This window comes from Taeniopygia guttata, chromosome 2, assembly GCF_048771995.1.
Source record: "Taeniopygia guttata chromosome 2, bTaeGut7.mat, whole genome shotgun sequence".
NCBI lineage: Eukaryota > Metazoa > Chordata > Aves > Passeriformes > Estrildidae > Taeniopygia > Taeniopygia guttata.
In genome coordinates this window covers 67,625,862-67,645,994 of record NC_133026.1, presented here as the reverse complement: position 1 = coordinate 67,645,994, position 20,133 = coordinate 67,625,862, and the positions used below count along the sequence as shown (strand labels likewise).

General features: G+C 44.5%; 1 protein-coding gene and 1 long non-coding RNA gene across 5 annotated transcripts in view; one reads left to right on the top strand and one right to left on the bottom strand.

The window, feature by feature from the left end:
• LOC140682329 (uncharacterized) overlaps window positions 1-6,951 on the bottom strand; it is a 29,704-nt gene extending 22,753 nt beyond the window's left edge. The window contains exon 1 of the long non-coding RNA XR_012053922.1: window positions 6,518-6,951. This is a non-coding gene — a long non-coding RNA (uncharacterized lncRNA). The remainder of the gene's footprint in view (window positions 1-6,517) is intronic.
• A 252-nt stretch (window positions 6,952-7,203) lies between these two features.
• The window catches only part of JARID2 (jumonji and AT-rich interaction domain containing 2), a 210,262-nt gene continuing 197,332 nt past the window's right edge, over window positions 7,204-20,133 (top strand). For 2 of the 4 annotated variants that reach the window (XR_012053914.1, XM_002189147.6), the window contains exon 1: window positions 7,204-8,050. Coding sequence is in view for 1 of the 4 variants with exons in the window: in XM_002189147.6 (XP_002189183.1) it covers window positions 8,006-8,050 (45 nt within the window). In the remaining 3 variants the exon portion in view is untranslated. Of the gene's footprint in view, window positions 8,051-8,116; window positions 8,381-9,402; window positions 9,550-20,133 lie in introns of those variants that run through there. The other 2 variants (XM_072924165.1, XM_072924164.1) reach the window with 2 other exon arrangements.

The window sequence follows — 20,133 nt, the reverse complement described above, 5'->3', positions numbered from 1 at the left end:
GAGAGCATCCAGCATTGTAGGATCAGGCCTTTTCTATACTGCTACTGAATGGTCTGATAACCTTCCTTATGACTACAGCAACTTGCTGCTTCTACCTTTTAGTAGGAGCCATCACTGTGTGTGTTACTCGATTAGTTACAAACACGGCCTTTTATTAAAAACACAGCTTTCACCATGCTCAAAATTAATTCTGCTTGGCTGTTATGCAAATGGTGTTTCAAACATCTGAAATTTACAGTCAGTTACAAGGCAAAATGATGGCTAATTTTTGGCTAGTAAATTGGGACGCCAGCAGCACAGACCCTGCCAGCACTGGAGCCAAACTCAATGCCTGATTCACCACTTTTCCATGCTATTCATCGGCTGGAATCAGCTCTGGGCAACTGAGCTGGGTGTTTTTCTCAACAGGAAAACTGAGTGTGTCCTGTGCTTGGGAGGAGCATCAGTACCTTGCAGATGGGCTTCAGCATGCAGCATATCATCTCAGAGCCCTGTGTGCAGCCCTCTCTCTCTTTGCAAATTAAGCCCTGGAAGACAGGCTCTGCCCAGACAGCTGATGTGCAGACAGGAAAAGCAGACATGCAAATAAAAGATTTATGGAATGGTACTGGCTGAACTGGGAGTCTCTAGAGCCTCCGGTCCACCCTGGAGCACCAAAACCTCTGCTGCCTCTTCCCTTCTTCCCACAGAATTACCGGATTCAACTTCTACAGCAAAACCAGCCTTTGCCCCTTTCCATCTATCTACTCCCTGCCCTGTTGCCCAGTCCTTCTTCCTTCTCACAACCTACCTACTTCTGCACTCCAGCCCACCCTCTACTTTCTCCTCTCAATTCTTCCCCCATTCCCATGCCACATTTCACCAATGAAATACTGGCAAGGCAGTCATCTTTTCCTCCCCTGCTCCAGCACTGCCCCATGTGTCTTTTGGCCACAGAGAGGATCTCCCCTTGCCCATCCACATTGTCCTCTGATCACAATTTTGAGAGTATTAGTCCCACAAGCCTGATCTTCCCCATGGCTCAAAGTAAGCATCATACTCTTCATAAGGCTGAGGGAGAGAAGGGAGGAAGAAAGACAGACTTTCAAACGAACATAGAGAAGTAAGAAGAAGAGGAGGAAGAAGAACGGAGTGCTTCTCTCCACCCTCTCTTCCTTTCACTAAGACACTCCTGTTCCCCTTCTTCCTCTCAGAGCTCTTACCTCCATGTAAAAGCCTCTTACTTCAATTCAATGAAATGGTTTAAACTACTAACTCAACGACAACAGTTCACATTCATGCAAGATTAGAGTTTATGCAGCAACTTGCACTGAAACAAAATCAGAAATTCTTATCAATTTGACAATTTTTGTTCAAGCTTGTGTACTTCTAAGGATTTTGTTCCAGCTTCAGTGCCTTAGGGGTTACTGTCCCACAATGCTACATCTCAACAGACGCGGGGCAACTGAGCAAACTGCAGTAAATGCTGAACAATGTGACAGGGACAAGCAACCTTACATTGCTAGCTGTCAAAAGGAGTGAAATAAAATTCAAAGAAAAGAAAAGCTGACAAAGTACTAAAGTACTAAATTCAATAGAGAAAAGGCAGACAAAGAGTCAAATTAAGAGATTTGTGGTGCTTTTTCTGTGGTGCTTGCTCCCAGAACATCATGACAATCCACAAGTGATGTTTCCACCAGTTCTGTATGCTAAAGGAATGCATTAATTCTGTTTTAATTCCAGTCTGTAAACTGAGGCAGTCAGAAAATAAGATCTGAAGAGTCTCAAAATACCTAAAATCCAGGTCTTGCTAGCATTAAACACTGCATATTCTGTATTCAAAGGATACAGCTTCCAGCAGCCTTTGGTGCAGATGCACATGTGTAGTCCTAAGAGAACCCATAAAATGAGGAATGATGCAAGACCTACAACAGGAACACTTTAGCAACCATAGACATACTTATTTCCCATCTCCCCTTCTACGTTTTCAAGTGGGAGAACAAAGTATCCTGCACACTAAGACAGATTTGGATCCAAGAGCTATGATAGTCACAAGCCACAACTCATCACCCACCTGACAACTGTAGCTATTTATGTACAAATTAGTAGTGCTGACCTGGGCACTATTAAAAGATTGATGTAAATGGCTTACCCAGCATCACACTCCTTGGCAGAGGATCAACTTCTCCAAAGCAACATTCAGCTGCCTTAACAATGAGATTATGTCTTCCCTTCTTACACTCACAGGAACACAGGAGGGTAAGAGTTCAACAGACAACACTCTCTCTCCTTCAGCATGTACTCTAATTCATCCCTAGAGTAGACTCACTTAATACACAAATAAAACCCAATCATTCTATGGAGGGAGGAGAGGGGGAAAGGTATGTAATCTATTTTAAGATTATTACAAAGCAATATATAGATGCATGGATAGAATTAATACTGCATAAGCATTTCCCCAGTTCTGGCATTTTGTAAGTTTTGAGTGCTTAACTTAGCCACTTTAATATCCTTTCACTCTGACCATCTGTGTAGTGTCTGCCTGCACGTGCATGTGTGGCTGCTTCAAGGATCCTGGAGATGCCAGGCACCATGCCTCAATTACCCAGAGGACTTTAAATCATGTGCATAAATCCATGGTGCATGAATCCACCCTCTGTGCATGTGATGCAGAATCTACTACACATGTAGAGCCTATGTGCATGCTGGAAGCTGCCTGTTGGGAAACCCTTAGGCCCAGATGCAGAGGCAACACCTTGCATGTTGACCAGCTCTCTGTGTTGCACGGTCATTGTGTTTGCATTTTACATAAATATTTAACTAACACATGTATTTACATGTATATTTAACCAGTAAAAGAGGTTGGGGGGAATTTGCCAAACTGATTACAGGTAACTGGCTACTTGTACCTCTATTTCCCTGTGGGAACAATAAAAAGAAAGTTCCACTTCCCTCTTCCCCAAGGGATTCACTCACTGCAGTAGCTGGTTTTCTCTTAAACAAGAATTGCAATGCTATTTTTAATATTCTACTCCAATATTACTGCAATGTGTTACAGAGCTTTAAAGACCAAAGCAAAACAATAAGGCAGACTATGAATACAGGACAGCTAAGGATGTAAAGCATGACAGGAAGTGGAGGGGAACCCCAATTAGGAAATGTGGAAACCAGAATGTTGGGACTAGGCATCATCAACTCAAGCCAGTGGCAAGGGATCTATAGGTAGAGGCCTCTCTCTGATGGCCTCCACATCCTTTTTAGTTGCTAGAAGGAAGAGCTGTCTGCCTGTGGTAAAGTTCCATCTTCTCAAACATGAAAAAACTATGCTGTACATAAATGCTGTCATTGCTTGTTGCATAAAATGCTACTCTGTAGGAATGTGTATTGATTTGACAAACCTGGGGGTCCACTTTCAAAGTCTCTTTTACCTACTCCACCAAGCTTCCAAGAAGAGATCCAAACCTCAAAAAAATTCCTGAGAATTCCTCACACATCTCTGCACATGGCCAACAAGATTATAGAGCTAGAAGCAAGTTCTGTCTCTAGCAGCACACAGCTACCAACCCTCTCTCACTCTCATCCTTCTCAATGTAAAAAAAAAATTTTTTGCTTTTATCCACACAAGAAATAAGGTCTCAGAATTCAAAGCTGCATGACTTTCAATTGTAGAAAACCTGTTCAACACTAGAGAATTCAATCTTGTCTTTTCTGAGGCATAATTCAGATAAATAGGAGTTGAAGAAAAGGTATCCAGAAGTGATCTTTATGAACTGGTTAGCAGCCATCTGTCCACAAAGAATCACAACCTGCCCCCAAGACAAGGCTCTTTTATGGTCGAACTTGTCTGGCATCATGCCCTTTGTTTGCCGACTGGTAAATTGTGGCTCATGAATTCACCCCATGTTCATTCTGCCTTCCCCATATTGCTTGTGCCTATTGTTTTATCTGTTTGACCAATAAGAAGAGATAAGAACCAAAAAACTTTGAAAATTATATAATTTTTATTATGAACTACATATTCTTTTTTATTAATTTTGACCTGTTTTGGCCAGCACCCATAGCAGGACCTTCCACATTAACTTACTAAAACTCTTCGCCCAGAATTCTGCGGATGCCACAAACCAATCTGCACATAGATCTGCCTTCCAAGTCCAAAAGCAGTAGTCCCTAATTAAAAGTTAAAAAAAAAATAGTTTTAGGTAAGTCAGCCATGATGAATGTTCTTTTCCTATAACCTCAGAGGGATTTTATCTTCATTGAGATGTGAACTAGGCAAGTATTATGAAAAGTCTAGTAGCTGGAGAAGTATCACCAACGTTCCTTTTGAATGAAGTTTCCTTTCACTTTTCACTGAATTGTGTGCTGGAAAGTTGTGTTATAATGCCAGAAAGTGACCATGTTTCACCTCTTGCTCAGAGATAACTGCACCTAGGATGCTTAGTATGCACAAATCCAAATGAACAATGTATAAAATATGTTATGCTCATGCAAAGAAGTAATCCATAATATCCTCACCCCCCAAAAAAAACAATTCCAAACAAACCATGCAAACCAAGAAATCCCCCCTTCCCACCCAAAACAAAAAAACCCAACAAACCCAAAGAAAAAAAAAATCCCCAAAGTTTTTTGTACAATAGTATTATACTCAGACCACTGAGGTTATTGAATAGGTTGACACTGGACAGTGACTAAAAACTACTTGTAGAAGACATAAATTCAGTTTGGTAGCTCCTTTGCAAATTCCTGTAATTCCTGTTAAAATATTCCTGTAAAATAATTACTGGAAAAATATTATTTACAATGAAGAAATGAATGAGATGGAAACAAGGAAAAAAGGAACAAGGAATCTCTATCGTGTTAACAGTAGTCACTTCTCAAACATCTTCAAGCAGAGTTATAATTGGAAGTGACCATGATGAAAGTCACAATGACTAGAAAAAAAGTAATCAAATGTAATTGCAAACACTGACATCGATAGCAGTTAACCTATGATACTAAGTGGTATTGTACCAGCATTTAATTAATTTTGCAAATCAGTCCAGTGTCAGTATTTAAAAGGTCAGTCCCCAAAATGTACACAGGCTAGAACTGAAAGGCAAGACCCACGGCCGGATACACGATACTCAGCATGTGCACAATACAATGCTCTGTGTAACAGAACACAAATGTAAATAGAGCCATGGATCTATGGGAAAGGTTTCTGCCACCCAGCCTCGAGAAGAAAATGCATTAGCTTGCACTGACAGTAAGCTCTTGTTCAACACATGGCACAAAAGCCAGTAGCAAACATAGCAACACCGAGACTTTTAAGACTACTTAGGAAGTAATCTCCGTGGTCTCATGGTGAAGACTCAAGGCTAGGTACTAGTGAGTGAGGTTCTGGCAAGTTCTGTGTCCTGCTCTCCTGTCTTTGAACACTGCCACTCAAGAGTCTTGCACAAAAAATTTCATTCCTATGGGGCAGATATAATACACTACAGAAGGGAACTGAACATAAAAACTGCAAATGGAAGACAGTGTAAAGCCCCTAAAGCATCACCCAAGCGTAGTCATTAGCATAAAAGTAAACCAGCTCAGTTTTTGGTGAGTCCGACAGAAAAGCACAAACACGATCTGGGTTCAGTGATACCTCAATACCAAGGGAGAACATTAATGACACTCTTTCCTCCCATTCCCTAGATGAGATGTAATTATAGAATCATAGAATATTAGGGGTTGGAAGAAACCTTAAAGATCACCTAGTTATAGCTCCTGCTGTCCTGGGAAAGGACAATTCCCACTAGATTAGGATGCTCAAAGGCCTTCTCCAACCTGGCTTTGAACAATATGGAGTCTCCACACAATATTTTCTTTTCCAGGCTGAGCAGCCCCAAACATTCCATGTAGGGAAGGTGCTCTAGTCACCTATCAACTTCGTGACTCTCCTCTCTGCTTGCTCTAGCACCTTAATCCACCATTAAACCATTGCTGGGCTTTTGGCGAAGAAGGACATTCCACTTCCATAACAGTTTCCTTTCTTTTTGTTTTAATGAAAGAAAAAAATACATTTTAAATTACTCGAGAATTGGAACTTGGGGATTTCACACCGACGCCCGGCCCAGCGGCAGAGCCCGCCGGGGATGAGGCAGGCAGGCAGGGCGAGGACCGGCCGCTGCTCCCGGGAAGCAGGATTTGAGAGCACACCTCCACCCGCACAGAAAGGTTATTCCCGGGCGCGACCTCGGACACCCTGGAGACACCGAGCGGGTCTGGCACGGCGCGGTCCAGCCCGGCCCGCAGCGTGTCCCGAGCTGACACCGCCCGCCCGGCAGGCACTCCGTCCGTCCGTCTGTCCGGCAGACCCAGACCGCCGCCTCCTCGGCGGGCGCAGCACACAGACACGAAGTTTTCGGGCCGCCACTTCCCAGACCAACCCAGACATATTAACCCCGCGCTCTCCCTGCAGCCTCCCGCGGCGCCTGCCTGCCTCCCTACTCCCCGTCAGCGATTCCCAATAAACTTCCCCCTCGCCCTTCTCCTCCTCCCTCTCCCGCCGAACCTCTGCCCCCCCGCTCCCAGCCGCTACCACCAAGCGCCGCGGAAGGGGGGAAGTCGGGGCAGACAAGCGGGAGGGGGGAAACCAAAGGGAGGGGGGGCGGGTTGGGGAAGGACGAGCGTGGCGAAGGGGGTTCCTTGCCCAGCAGCCAATCGGCCGCCGGGCGCGCGGCGCACGCCGGGAGGCGTAGTTCTGCGCCGTTCGCCATTTTGTGGCGAGGGAACTACAACTTTCCCCACGATCAAGGACAGTTGTTGGGGCCTGCGCGGCCAAACGTGGCTTTCAGGTGCTGCCTGCGCGGCGGGCCCCCCGTGCCTGTCGAAGCCGGGGGAGACGCGGCGGGCGCAAGGACGGAGCGGAAGGACAGCCCTTAGCAGGCGGGAGGAGAGAGGAGGCTGCAGCGGGGCGGGGAGGGGGGCAGGGCACAGCGACAGAGCGTGCTGCGCTCTTGAGGGACCGTCGTCAAACTCCCCGCTCGGGTTTCGGCGTGGGGCTCGCGGCGACCTTGGCTGCCGTGTGGCCACGCTGAAATGCCGAAAGAAGGGACGTGGGAAGAGCGGTGGGCTGTGGGAGAGGGAAGCGCGTGAGGCTCGACCCGCATGGAGCGTTTAGCGGGGCCTGTTGCATGCGCTGAGCGCGGCGAGAGGCCGGGCGCTGCGGTTGCTGCCCCGGTTGGGAATTAAGGGCGAGCCCTAGGCGGTGTATGCATGTATGTGTGTGTGCCGTGTGTCCGTGTGTGTATATATATACACACACACACGCATACATATATATACACACACACGCATGCACACACATACACACACAGATACACGCGCGCGCGCACGCACGCAGACATAGATATTAACAACAGAGGAGGGGAGGAAAAAAAAAAAAAAAGAGCCAGGTCCATTTAAAGTTGCTGGCGGAGAGCTGCTCTCATTGGCTGGGGGGGAGCTGGAGGAGCGGAGACACACACGGTGCGTGCAGCCCTCGCTGCCGCCGCCGCTGCTGCCGCCGGAGCCGCCGCCGCTGCTGGAGTTGTCCCTGCCGCTTTCCCTGCTGCAGCGGCACAAACGTGACTTCCAACGTCCCGATTATTTATCTTCTCCTCCCGGCCCCTTTCCTCCTCCAAGATGTAACTACAGCTCTGACACTAAGGACCTGCAGATCGCTTAGGCGGCTTGAGAAAGAGAAAAGGGGATATCAAGGGCGTCGTTTTTTGTGTTTAGGGGGAAATTTTCCATTATAATGCTTCACTAAAGTGATTTTTTTGTTTGTTTCCTTCGCATTCGTCTTTTTTTTTTTTTTTTTTTCTTCCGTCCCCCATTTCTCGGATTTATTGCTAGGAGAATCACATTGTGAGGAAAGAAAGTCGGATTACAAGATACCACTACAAACAACCCCCTCCCCCCTGGATTTTTTCGGTATTTTTAAATTTTTTTTTTAATTGTCTCGGCTTTAATTCATGAAGCAATTGTCCCCTTTTGCAATCAGAATTTGGATACCAGAATGAGCAAAGAAAGACCCAAGAGGAATATAATTCAAAAGAAATACGTAAGTGGTCATAACATACATCGTTTGACTCCCCGTTTTAGGAAATGGCAGTGAATGTCAAGTTTATAGCTAATCTTGCAGCCCTAAGGCTTTGGGAACAAATGTGATGCTGAATTTGATTTTTCTGTGGTGTGGTGGGGGAGTTTCAGAGGCCCCTTTTAATGGGGAAGCCTGCTATCCAGTTCGGTTATAAAACCAGATTTGTGTAGCGATTCCTCCAGTGTATAAATGTATTGACCTCAAATGACACAATCATAATCTAGTTTTAGATGAAACGCGAGGAGCTCGGGGGGCTGCCACGATAGTGTCACCGAACTGCATTTTCAAGCGGTATTCTTAATTCTGTGCTTTTGCATGCTAAAATAGGTTCATTGTTGTGTTTTTTTGGGTTTGGTGGTTTTTTGGCTGGGTTGGGTTTTTTTTTCCCTTTTTATTTATTTTTTTTAATTTTTTAAAATTATCTACGTGTGTCTATCCCCGTCTGGTGAAGCGGCGGCGGTGGTTGTTGGAAGCCCTTTAAGTTGAAACGGAGTGTCTGGTTATGGCGAGCTGGGCTGGTTTCTCGCAGTACCACATCCCCTTCTCCTGTGTGCGATCCTCGGCTGCTCTGCCTTGCGATAGACACCGGAGCAGCCGGGGATCGCCTTACGGGCAGCGCGTTCCTCGGGATTGACTGAAATAATGAGGAAAATGGCTCGGTGCTGTTTTAAAAATAATTCATTATGTGGCTCGAAAATTTGGGCTAATCCAGCGCAGCCTGGGCTGTATTTCTGCCTCTCTTTATTCAGCCGCTTAACCAATCCCTCGTAATTGTCTAATCCTTTAAACATATAAATGTGGATGGGTAGTTGGATTTTTGTTCGTGCTCCAGTTACGTTTTGATTGGCACAGGACAGTTTTTCCCTACATTTGGAAAAGCGGAGGGGATTATCCATATATGCAGTAGAGCGAATAATGATTTTTATCTCCATGTTTAAACAAAAAAACACAGCACCAAATTTTGGGGGGCGGATATGAGGAGAAATATATATAAATCCTCGCTTTTGGGCGTGTTTGATGTGAGGCTTTAAAAGTTGTAGTTTATATTGCGTCTTGTCGTCTGCGCCGATTTCTTTAACGGAGGGTGTCCCTTGGCAGGGAGGGTGACCTTCGGGACACTTTGCCTCGGTATTCTATAGATTTGGTAAAAACTGCAGTTGACTCCAGCTGACTGCCGCTATCGATTGCCTGCCCGGCTGCAAGGCTGCCCGGGGGAGGTGGTGGAACGATGTGTGTGTGGTTTTGGGGATGAAGGGGAGGGGGGGGGCCTGCGCGCTATGTCGAAGCTGCCCCCCTTCTCCTTTCCACCCCCCCCGCATCCCCCTAAATTTCCGAATTAAAATACATCCGCATTGCAGAGGAAAGGGGAGCCCGGGGCCGGCGAGTTTAAAGTATGGCATCGAAACGGGAACGGCTGGTGGAAAGTTTGGCTAAACACGCGAGGCGTCCACGTTTCCCAGGCAGGCAGACAAAAGCGGGATGGGGGGGGGGGGGAAGGAAACCGCGGTGTTATTAATTAAAGAAGGGGGGCGGCGAGAGGAGAAGGGGGAGAGATCACCCCAAAGCCCGGCTTCCCCGGGCTCCCCGGGGCGAACAATGCGGCGCCGCTCCCGCACCGCCGGGCAGGGGCCGAGAGCGCGACTCCCGGGGGAGGAAGGCAGGAGAGACGAGGGCGGACAATGTGCAGGGGTGCTCGGTCTCCCGCTCACAACTTCGCGGCGGCGCTTTTATTTAACCCTTTCCCCCCTCTCCTGTTTCCCCCCCCAGCCCCTCCCCATGTTCGTTTTTTGCAGGGGGCGGCGGTGCCGGCGGGGCGCGCTGGCGGCGGCGGCGACAGCAACAGGTTGCCGGGGCTGTGATGGAGCCCGCGGGCCGCCGGCCACGCCGCCGCCCGGCCAGGTTCGCCCCGCTCCCCGTGACGTCACAAAGGGACGGGCCTGCGCGCCGCGGAACCTTCGGCGCCCCCCCAGCCCTGCGCCCCCCCGTCCCTCCGTGACGTCAGAGCCGAGGCGGGGCGGGGGCGGGAGGAGCCCCCGGGGCAGCGCTCGGCGGCGCCGCGGGGGAGGGAGGCAGGGACGGAGCCCGGGGGCGGCCGGGCCAGGTGAGCAGGTGCGGGGCTGCCCTGCCGCCTTCGGGGCGGGAGGAGAGCGCCGGTCACGTCGCCCTGTGGTGACACGCGTGTTGGCACGTCTGCGGCCCGTGACCTTCGGGCGCTACGGCAGCCCGGCGGAGCGCGCCGCCGCCTCCTCTTCCTCCTCCTCACCGGTGCCGGCATAAGCTTCGCCTGCACCTGGAACAATGCTCCCGGTGTCGGGCCATGTTGCCCACCTCGAGTCCCTGGTTCCCCTAGGCCGGAGGTGATGCTCTGCCGAGAGGAGCGAGGGCAGAACTGCCGCACGAGCACCGAGTTCGTGGCCCCACTCCTCGTGTCACTGCGAGTTGTCACAGAACGGTTTGGGCTGGAAGGGGACCTTGAAGTTCACCTGGTTCCAACCCCCCTGCCGTGGGCAGGGACACCTACCACTAGATCAGGTTGCTCAGAGCCCCGTCCAACCTCTGCTTAGACTGGCCTTGTGTCAGGAGTGGAGCCTGTTCAAGCTGCTGCTTCTGCTATTTTTTTCTTTTCAGCATTTGCGGAATGAATTCTAAAAACAAGAAGGTAGTGAGAACAATGGAGTAAAGCCTCCGTGTTGTGGGCTGCCGTAGCAGGGCTTGGCTCCCTGCTCTATAAGTGCTCGCAATTGAAAGTTCTCTTAAACTTAGGGAGGGAGCGTTATCTTTTGCGATTGGTAACCCAGGAATGAGGAAATCAGAGTATGCATCTTTTCTTCCTGTGGTTTAAAAATGCTATCACTTAATTTTTAAAAGATCCATGGCTGACTCATACAACTCTTTCTTTTCACTTTACCCTCCTCCTTCTCAAACATCTTTACATATCAAATATTGCCTTTTGGCTCCAGCCTCACAAAACTGACAGCTTTGTAAAGCATCCACCAAGAAGCCAGACTGCATTCAGTATGCGTTTGGAATTAATAGTTCTTGATTCAAAAGCTTTCATGTCTTGAACGTAATTTCACAGGTGCGTTTTTCTGACCATTTTTGTGATGCTCAAATAGCAAATCTTCTGTTCTTGCTAGCTTAAGTTTCAGAGTATCAGACCTGGATTACCACCTTAAAATACCTGCACAGTTCTGCCACAGTAGCAGATGGTGAAGTATAATTAAGGGGTAATGTCACTACTGTCACCTTGTGTGATTTGTTTCCTTGTCCTTGCAGAAGTAAAAGTGCTGTAGTCTGCCATGAGGTGACACGCTTCACCTACGGATGGCCTGGTAAGCCCCTCAGACAGAGGGCCAGCAAGGCCTGGCCAGGATTAGCGTGCTGCAGACATCTGAGAGCTCCTGTGCCTGCTGCAGTCTTGGATACAATACTCTTTATTTAAGTATGCTTGATGTGGGCTCAGGGAGTTTTGCAGGGTGGAGTGGGGGTGATAACTGCAGCGTCACCACCTTCTTCTGCATCAGGAGCATTTGTGCAGGAGCTTGACCCTGGGCACTCCAGGGCTTCAGCCTGCCCTTATTTTTCTGTGAATGGTTACCATTTCTTTCCCCCATTCTCACAACTGATGACAGGCTCTAAGTTTTGCCCACTTCCTACAAGAAATAATGTAAATAGGCTGCTGGTATCAGAGATAGTATTTAGTGTAAGTTGCATATTTGTTCACATCACTTTTTGGGGCTTTTTTCTGTTGAGTCTGTCTTGCACTTGTAATAAGAATTTCAGCAGCATAGCTGCTCAAGTTTTTCTTTTCCTGTAGGAAAAGCTTAAAGATGCTAGCTGCACTCGAGAGCTACTTTTGGGTCCCTCTTAATCTTCTGGTCTCTTGAAGCGTTATGTTGTAAGTGGCTATATAAGTAGAAACTAATAATTAAAATACATTTTTTCTTTAAATGAATATTTTACTATCAACAGATACTTTGCCCTGAGATACCAATGGACTCCTGCTCACTCTGATGGTCTGCAAGCCAGGAGCAGTAAGGTGCTGCACAGAGTGAACTAGAGTGAATGAAGGCCCCTGTGAAGAGTTTCTAATATTCGTTGAGCACTTTCACCTTCTCTTGTGAGGTCTACTAAGCCAGCATTAAGAACATGTTACCCCTTCCTTTTCTGTAGTAATAGCTAATGTTATGCATATGCTAAAGTGTGGTATAAACGTCAGCTGATTCTGTAAGGCAGTAGCATTCCCTCCATTTTATTGTTTGAGATGAAAAAGGAAGAAGTCTAAATTACTTGCCTGAAGCTATGTGCTGTAACAGTGGCAGAGTTGGAACTAATCTGTATTTCTGCTGCCTTCTCCAATATTCTATCCTGTAGCTTACAGGCTGTTGCTACAAGGCATGGCATCTACATTATAAGAGACTACTTTATGTAGTTTCAACTTTCTTCAAAATTTTCTCCCGAGTTACAGTCTGGACTGTTAGATTAACGTTATATTCTTAACATAATAAAGGTCTTTCAGTATGGATGCTTCTACTTTTTTTTAAGAGTTGATCATACCCTGCAGCTGATAGAGACCAGTTGATACTGTGATGACTCAGCTGTGGGAGTATTACATAAAGTAGGTCAGTTTTTAAATCTCCAAGTCTGAAGCTAAAGAGAATCCACGTTAAAATTTATGTTTTGTTTATACACATCACTGTTATTTCCTGGCTTGAACGTAAGTGAAAGCTCTTGAGGAGGCAGGACATGTTTCTGGGGGTTGATTTGGGGTTTGCTTTAGCCCATTTTTATTGTATAGTGACTGAATTCAATCCACTTGACGGTAGGGGAAAGACCAGCTGCTTTCATTTCAAAAGTTTCCAGTTTGCAGCAGTCAAGTGAAAGAAAGGCTTTAAAGGCAATTTTAAAGTAGGGAAATGAAAAGTAGAGACACATTTATTATTTTTTATTACAAGCACCCAGCTTTTGTGTGATCTAGCAGATGTGGAATTTGCAGAGGAATACTTGATTCTTCAAATTTGCATGTAAAACATTCTGGTTTCTCCCCCTTAGTCTTTTGCAGGGCTTGCTTCCCAACTATAAATGTAAACCAAGTGTAAATGATGCATTGTTTGCCTTAGTGGGCAGACAGTCTGAAAACAATAGTGCTGATGGATTTGACTGCCTCTGTGTAAGATTAACGGGACATTAAAATTCAAGTACATTAATGCAAATTTCAGTGTTGCCAAACCTGAACTTCCCTTAAGTGTTTCCTGGTGCTGATGGCTCTAAATGTCCCTGCCCCACAGGCCAAAACTTCAGATTGACAGTTTTAAACCCGTTGTTAGGACTTTAAAGAAAAGGGTAAAGTATACCTGTAGTTTAATGTTCACATTGAATGATGGCACATGGTACACATAGACTTTATGTACTTATCCACCATTTTTTATTTAAATCATTTTTAAGTGGCAGGAAGCCACCAGGAAACTTAAAATCTACAAATCGCTTGTAAAATTCAGGTCTAGTATGTGAGGATTACTTGGCGCTGAAATTCAGATACAGGAAATAATGTGATTGCCAAAATCTATTTGGTGTTCTCTTAGATCTTTGATCGGTTGGGTGTTGTGCTGGCTCATTACTTCTGGGACTATTGGATGCAATCCTTCTTGGTTTTTAACAGGCAGGTTTTATTTGGGAGCTCTTGGTTTTCATTTGGATTGGTGAGTTTATTTCAGTCAGTCAAAAAAACGTTTCCTCAGTGAAGTAGTAGGTAGAAGGCTTAAAACCATTTGCTGTTTCACTTGCTCGGGTTTCACACTTTCCCTTGTGTAATGACATCCTGTTCTGAAGTTGTTCCTTCAGTAATCTGACAGAGGCCTGGTATTTCCAGTGTGGGCTGTGGGAAAGGAATAAACCCTTTAATTATAGCAATGAGGTCTTGTTTGAAAATATGCTAGCTCTCCTTCCCTCTGCATGTCCTGTCTTTTTGTCTGACTCTTCCCTATGCAGAAAAGGGATCTGAAGCTGTAAAATGCTGCTGTTGAAGTTGCTCTGCAAGGGTGGTCACAATGAGTGGCAAAGCTGAGCAGTGGCTGGGAGCATTGCCACACCGAGCCCTGCGTCTCCAGGCTCGGGGTCTCCAGGCTCGGGATCACGGCTCCTTCCTCTGTGAGCAGACGGATGCTGGGACTGCACCCCATCTGCTCCTGTGCCAAGTTTATTGGCTTAATTTATGCTTCTGCAGGAAGCTATTCGGAGTGACCAGCCTGGCTGAGCGCAGAAGCAGGGAAAGAGGCACACACAGGTGGAAATCATTGTTTCACTGGTACACATAGGGAAGATATAAAGCTGCTTCAGCATTTGTGCAGCAAATGTCTCATCCTGGACTATTGTTTGATGCATCACAAACAATGTTCCCTATTTTAATCTGAGAGACAAAAACCTCCTTTAGTGGGTATAAAAATGGGATTGTGTGATTAAAAATACACTGAAGATGAAGTGAGAAAGATAAACTAAGGTCTCTGTATACTTTCTGCATCTAGGTCAGGCCTTTGGAGCTCATGTGGTTTCTGTTCAGGTTCAGTTTAGTGCCTGTAGAATTGCTACAGGCGGAATTGGACATTTTGACACTGCTAAAATCAGTTCAGCAGAAATGTGATGATGCCCCCAGAAGTGTCCATAATTGCATCACTTGAGGGGCATGATTTAATCCTTTCTAAATGTCTCTCCTCTGTAGTCTGCTTTGTCTTTTCTGCATGGCTTCTTGCCATCTTTTCTGCCAGGTTCTTCCCTTGATTTGCTGTGCAAAAAAGACAGCCTTGGGATCTGTGACTGAGAAGAAATGCAAATAATAGGAAGCTGAGAAACTGTGGCCTGCTGCTGTACTCCAGGAGGGTTTGTGGTATTTGAGTCCCTGGTGCTCTGCTTTCAGTTCTTTAAGCTCGCCTTTCTGGTCTGACATCTTTTGGATGACGTGATAGTTGCAGGAGATTAGCGTATTTTGGCACACACATGCTATGATGACTGGCTAACGATATTTACAGCGTTCAAAAATAAACCATGGGAACTCATTCTGACATAATCTACTAATCTTAGTTTTGCACTTTGATGCTGTGTTGTCTGAGCCAAGTTAGGATAACTATATATTGCAAGCAATTCATTTTTAGCTTTGCTTGCAGATGAGTGTTGCGGCAGTGCATGCTTTTCAATTAAAAATGATGGGAGTGAATTTGGAGAAATTATCAGCTCTTTCAAGTATATGCTTATTCTGTGCCTATTTTTGAAACAGTTTTATGTGAGTGGGTAAGGGATACATGCTCCATGATATTTCTGGATATGTTGTGTACTGGCATTTTGATGAGGTTAGTTTTTTCCTTCACTGCCCACAAGAATGGGATGGTCTTCTCTGCCCTTTCCCACATTTGTATGTTATGGGAAGGATGTTATTTTCTCTGTGAGGATTGTACTTTATTCTTTTTCTGGTTAACAAAAAAATCTGTTACTGCCTTGGGTAAACTTTAGTCTTGTGCTAGGCATCTTGCTAGTTATGCTGCATTTGGGAGAGTCCATCCAAGAGAGTAAGCTTTTGAGGCTCCCAGGGGGCAGGAATTCAATTTGCCCTGGACCTTGACAACTCCATTGAAACGGCTAAATTACGATATTCTAGCCACATTTTGGAATGGCGTGCATGTTTAAGAATTGCAGTAAGGAACTTGGTGATGTAAAGCCTGTGAATCAAGTCAATGCCAATGTACAAATATTTTTTCAGGTTGCTACTATTGAAGTGGACAGAAACCATGAGTCTTGGACAGGAGTCTGTTCAGTCTCTCACTCTTTGAGATGCTTATCATTATTTTTATTAGTTGTTATATTTAGCATATAGTTTCCTGTGCTGTTCTAAAACTAGGAGTCTTTATGTTCACATAGTTCATTGCATTCAGATTTTTAAGGTGCTGCATGCTACCACCTCATGTTTATAGCTTTTTTTCCTTTTTATAAGGTACACATTAGACAGTCTGAGGGTGACTTAAAGAAGGGATATGTTTTCTTCTTTCTCACCTTTTTTATTTTATGGGTATTACTTTCAGCCACTTTGTCCTACAGTTCTTTTTGGTACATTGAAGTTGTAAGCCAGATCTCTCAGCTGCAGCATGCATGGTAAAACCCATAAAACACAAATTTTGAACCCTGAACATAATGTCAGATGAATTAGGTTTTTAACTCATCTTGAGCTGAAAAACCCCTAAAATCCAACCTACTTTTCTTTTGATTTCAGCCCTAGAAAACTTGATTCAGACTTTTGAGTTCATAAAACTCAAAGCCAAGTGAAAAGAAGGCTTTCTGTTACTGTTTTTTAAGTTGACTGGTAACTAAGCTGGTGTTATATGAGGTTCCTTTTTGGGTGGGTTCCAGGTGACCAGCCTTAATTTGACTGTATTTCACATGTGGATGACCTAGATGGACACCTGAGATGTGGTTTTCTGATTGATAGTCACTTTTTTACCCGCTCCTGAAGTGTAGTGACAATGATGATAATTCTCATGGCCTGTTGCCACCTTGCAGACTGGTGATAGCTTTTCTTCAGATTAAGGTTCCAGCAGCAGCAGAAAGACTGCCTTTTTCTTACAATCTTGTTTGGGTATAGTAGAGCTTTTAATAAATTATTTGAAGAAGTACTACTCCAACTAACTTCTGCTTTATAGCCACAACTGAAGGGGACATTTTCTGGTCTCAGAAAGCCAATGTTAATTTTTTTTTGTTGTAGTTATTCACTTTATAATGGAGATATAGTAATATCACTTTGTATGGCAAGCAACTTCATGTAACTTAAAAGCTGGACTTGTGGCATGTTATTGTAACTGTAACTTGTGAATTATTTATAATTTGGAAGAAATAATGATTATCCTAATGGCAAATAATTTTGAAGCAGCTTTTTTTTTTTTTCCCCCAAATCTGTATTGCCTTGAACCAGTAAAAACAACAAAATAAGAAGTAGCTGTCAAGAGAAGCTGTCCTTTCCTGTTCTACTCTCTTTTTTCCTAATCTATGGTTGGATGTCCTGTGTTCCACTTAAGTTTTTTGCCTTCAGTCACAGTGTTTTGAATGTGGAGACTAGTGAGGTGGCTAGTGCTGTGATTCTGTGGTTATTCTGAGCCTGCACTGCACTGGAAGAAGTGGTTCAGCCTTCCCTCTGGCTGCTTGTTCCCCTTCTCTTCTGCAGGCTGAAGTGTGCCAGGTGATCACTCCCAACTCAGATTGGGGACTTTAGAGGTAAAAACTGAACTGACAAAGTGTGGTTGATTTTTAATGTGGTTTTATTTAATATTGCAGTTTGTGATGTAGCTGGAAAAATACTTGGTCTTGGGAAAATGTTACATGGACACCCAGTAAAGTGGCAAGGGAGGGGTAGGATTGCATCTGTTAGCAATAGAGTGAGTTTAAATGGACTGTGAAATTATGACTAAATAGGAATCAAGATACATGTTTTATTTCATAGCAAGCAAAATTAGCTGTCCTTGTCTGTTTTAAGGGTTGTTCAGATTTAGACTTTGCTGTACTGCCTTACTGCTGGAAGCGTGGTGACTATTAAACAGCATTGAAACGAAGTTAGGCCTCACAGGTGAAAATGAAGCTAAAGGTATTTGTGCCTGTGGTGATGGCAGTGCTATAATCATTTCCAAAGTGCTAAAATCAGTTAAAATAGAATCAAAAATGTTCTACTGTTACATGTTGTGCTTGCTTAGGTAGGATTTGAACAATTTTGTACTTCAACGAGAGAAATAAAAAGAGGAAGAAAAGAAAATTAAAATAGCTATGCTACTGGAAGCTAAGTTCCACTGCAAAATGTGGTAGAAGAACTGCTACTCTTTTTCAGCCACACACACCCATCCCATATGCAAGAGCTCTGCTGTGGAATTGAAGCCAGTGTACTGTTCTATTTTCTACATCTTAGGATAAGAACCTGCTTACATAAGGGAAGTCATCCAGGAATTTCCTATGGCTTTGTTTTATTTTGTACCACTGAATAATAAGTTCAGATAGCTTCTCATGTTAAAACTACTCATGGCTATTGAATGTGCACACGAACCGAAGTGCTTACGCATTTTTGCCCGGGGTTCCCAAGTAGTGTGAGAAGGCCGAGCCATGTCAAATCAAAAAGCTACAAAAACCAAGGCTTCCTTTAATTATAGAAACAGCAGGATGTGGCATCACATGCTTTTTTCTCACCATTGAAGCCAGCAGTGGTGACTCTGTGAATCATTGCTTCATGGTATGGTGCTGTGGCCATATCAATACAGCCAAAGAGCTGCATTTGAAATAGGGTCACTGAAATTATGAGACTTAAAGAGTAGTTATTCCCAAGCTCTTTTTTCTTCCACCTTCTCATCTTTAAGTGGTCTGGTTTCAGTGCAAGCCTGCAGGACTTTTTAGTGACACTGTTAAGGGAGCAGCAAGGCACAAGGACCTCTTTGGCTTTCTGTGGATTAAAAAGACGTGGAATTGGCACCCTCAGTTTTGATCCAGCAAGGCACTGAAGCACGTGCCAGTTTCAAATGTATGAATACTCTTACTGACGTCAATTGAAGTACTTGGAGCTTATGAGTTAAGCACATGCCGAAGTGGTTTTCAGGGCTTGAGATTTTGTTGTTCCCGTGTAAGAGTGTGTGCAAGTGTTTGCAGGCAAGAATGTTAGTTTTCTAAAAGGTTGTTAGCCATTTAATGGTTTTAATGGCTTTACTAAATGTAATACTGCCTGTTTCAGGATTTTTTTCTGAAATGTTTCAGGTTTTTTTTTTCTTTTTCAGCCTCTTAATGTTTTATTTAAAGGTAATTGTTATTTTTCTTTGCTTACTCTTCATTATAGTGTGCATGTGTGCATAGTGCTGGCATTTTTACAGTTCACTCTCTCCTATGTTCTTGCCTTCCACTGCTGTGCTTTTCTCTCTCACTTCTGTGTAATCCTGACTGAGGTCCTCTATCTATTTTGTCCTTGTCTAAGAAAATCAGCTCTTACAAAGTTCCTTCCATCTCTTTGCAAGAAAGCAAAATGGACTGTCATTGCAGTATTTTCTTTTCCCGAAGGCTGGACAGGGAGATGAGGCAAAGTTCATGCAGCTCATTTTGGGGACCAGATCCATAGGAAGCACTTTGGAAGGGGAAGGATTGTACTGTTAATACTTGTCTCTCAAGCCTGTGTGCAGAATTTGAGTATTGTTTATAGAAAATGCTGGCTATGTGTTTGTTTTGCAAGGCTTAACAAATTGTTAATGCACAAATACTGTGGAGGAAAGTAGAATGTGGCCCTGCTCATTCCTTTTTTACAGTTCTTTTACGAACTTTTGGGAAATTAAATCCTGCTGATGTGAGCATTCAGGGAAAGATAATTTCATGTTTTGTGTGATTTAAAAGCTTTTATTTATAAGCCATTAATATTCATGCTCTTTCAGTCAAGAGCAGCATTTTGTGACACAACTGACCAATGATAAAAGCCACTGCATAGCTTTCATTATTGAAAGGGGGTCTACAATCTTTGTTTGAATATGATCTTCCAAAGTAACTAACAATGGTCAGATTTCTTGCAGCCTGGGTGACAGACCAGGTATAATAATTTCTGGACCATGTTGCTTTGGAGAGCAGGAATATGATTTTCACCAGAAATATGCTATGAAAAATATGATCTCCTGAAGTCTTTTGAGTAATACAATTTCTTGATCTCATACTTAGCATTTCATTATCATACTACTTGAGTTGGCTTCTGTGAAAGCTGGTCATCTATTGTGCAAAAGATGGGAATGTGTTTTATCATGTAAGTAATTATGTGTGTCCCCATATCCTCACAGCCCCCCCGCATATTTTCTTGTATATTTGTTGACTCCTTTTCTTTTCTTGGTGTAATTTTATGGCCTTTACTCTTGCAGTCAGGGATGCAGCAAGATTAATTCCCTGTAGGCATTTTGGAAATTAGTGGTTCTCTAATTTAGATAGAGGAAAGTGAAGGGGTAAACTATTATTTATTTTTCTTTATGCTAGCTTTGCTCAGATCCTGCCAATGGTGAGCCTGTCAT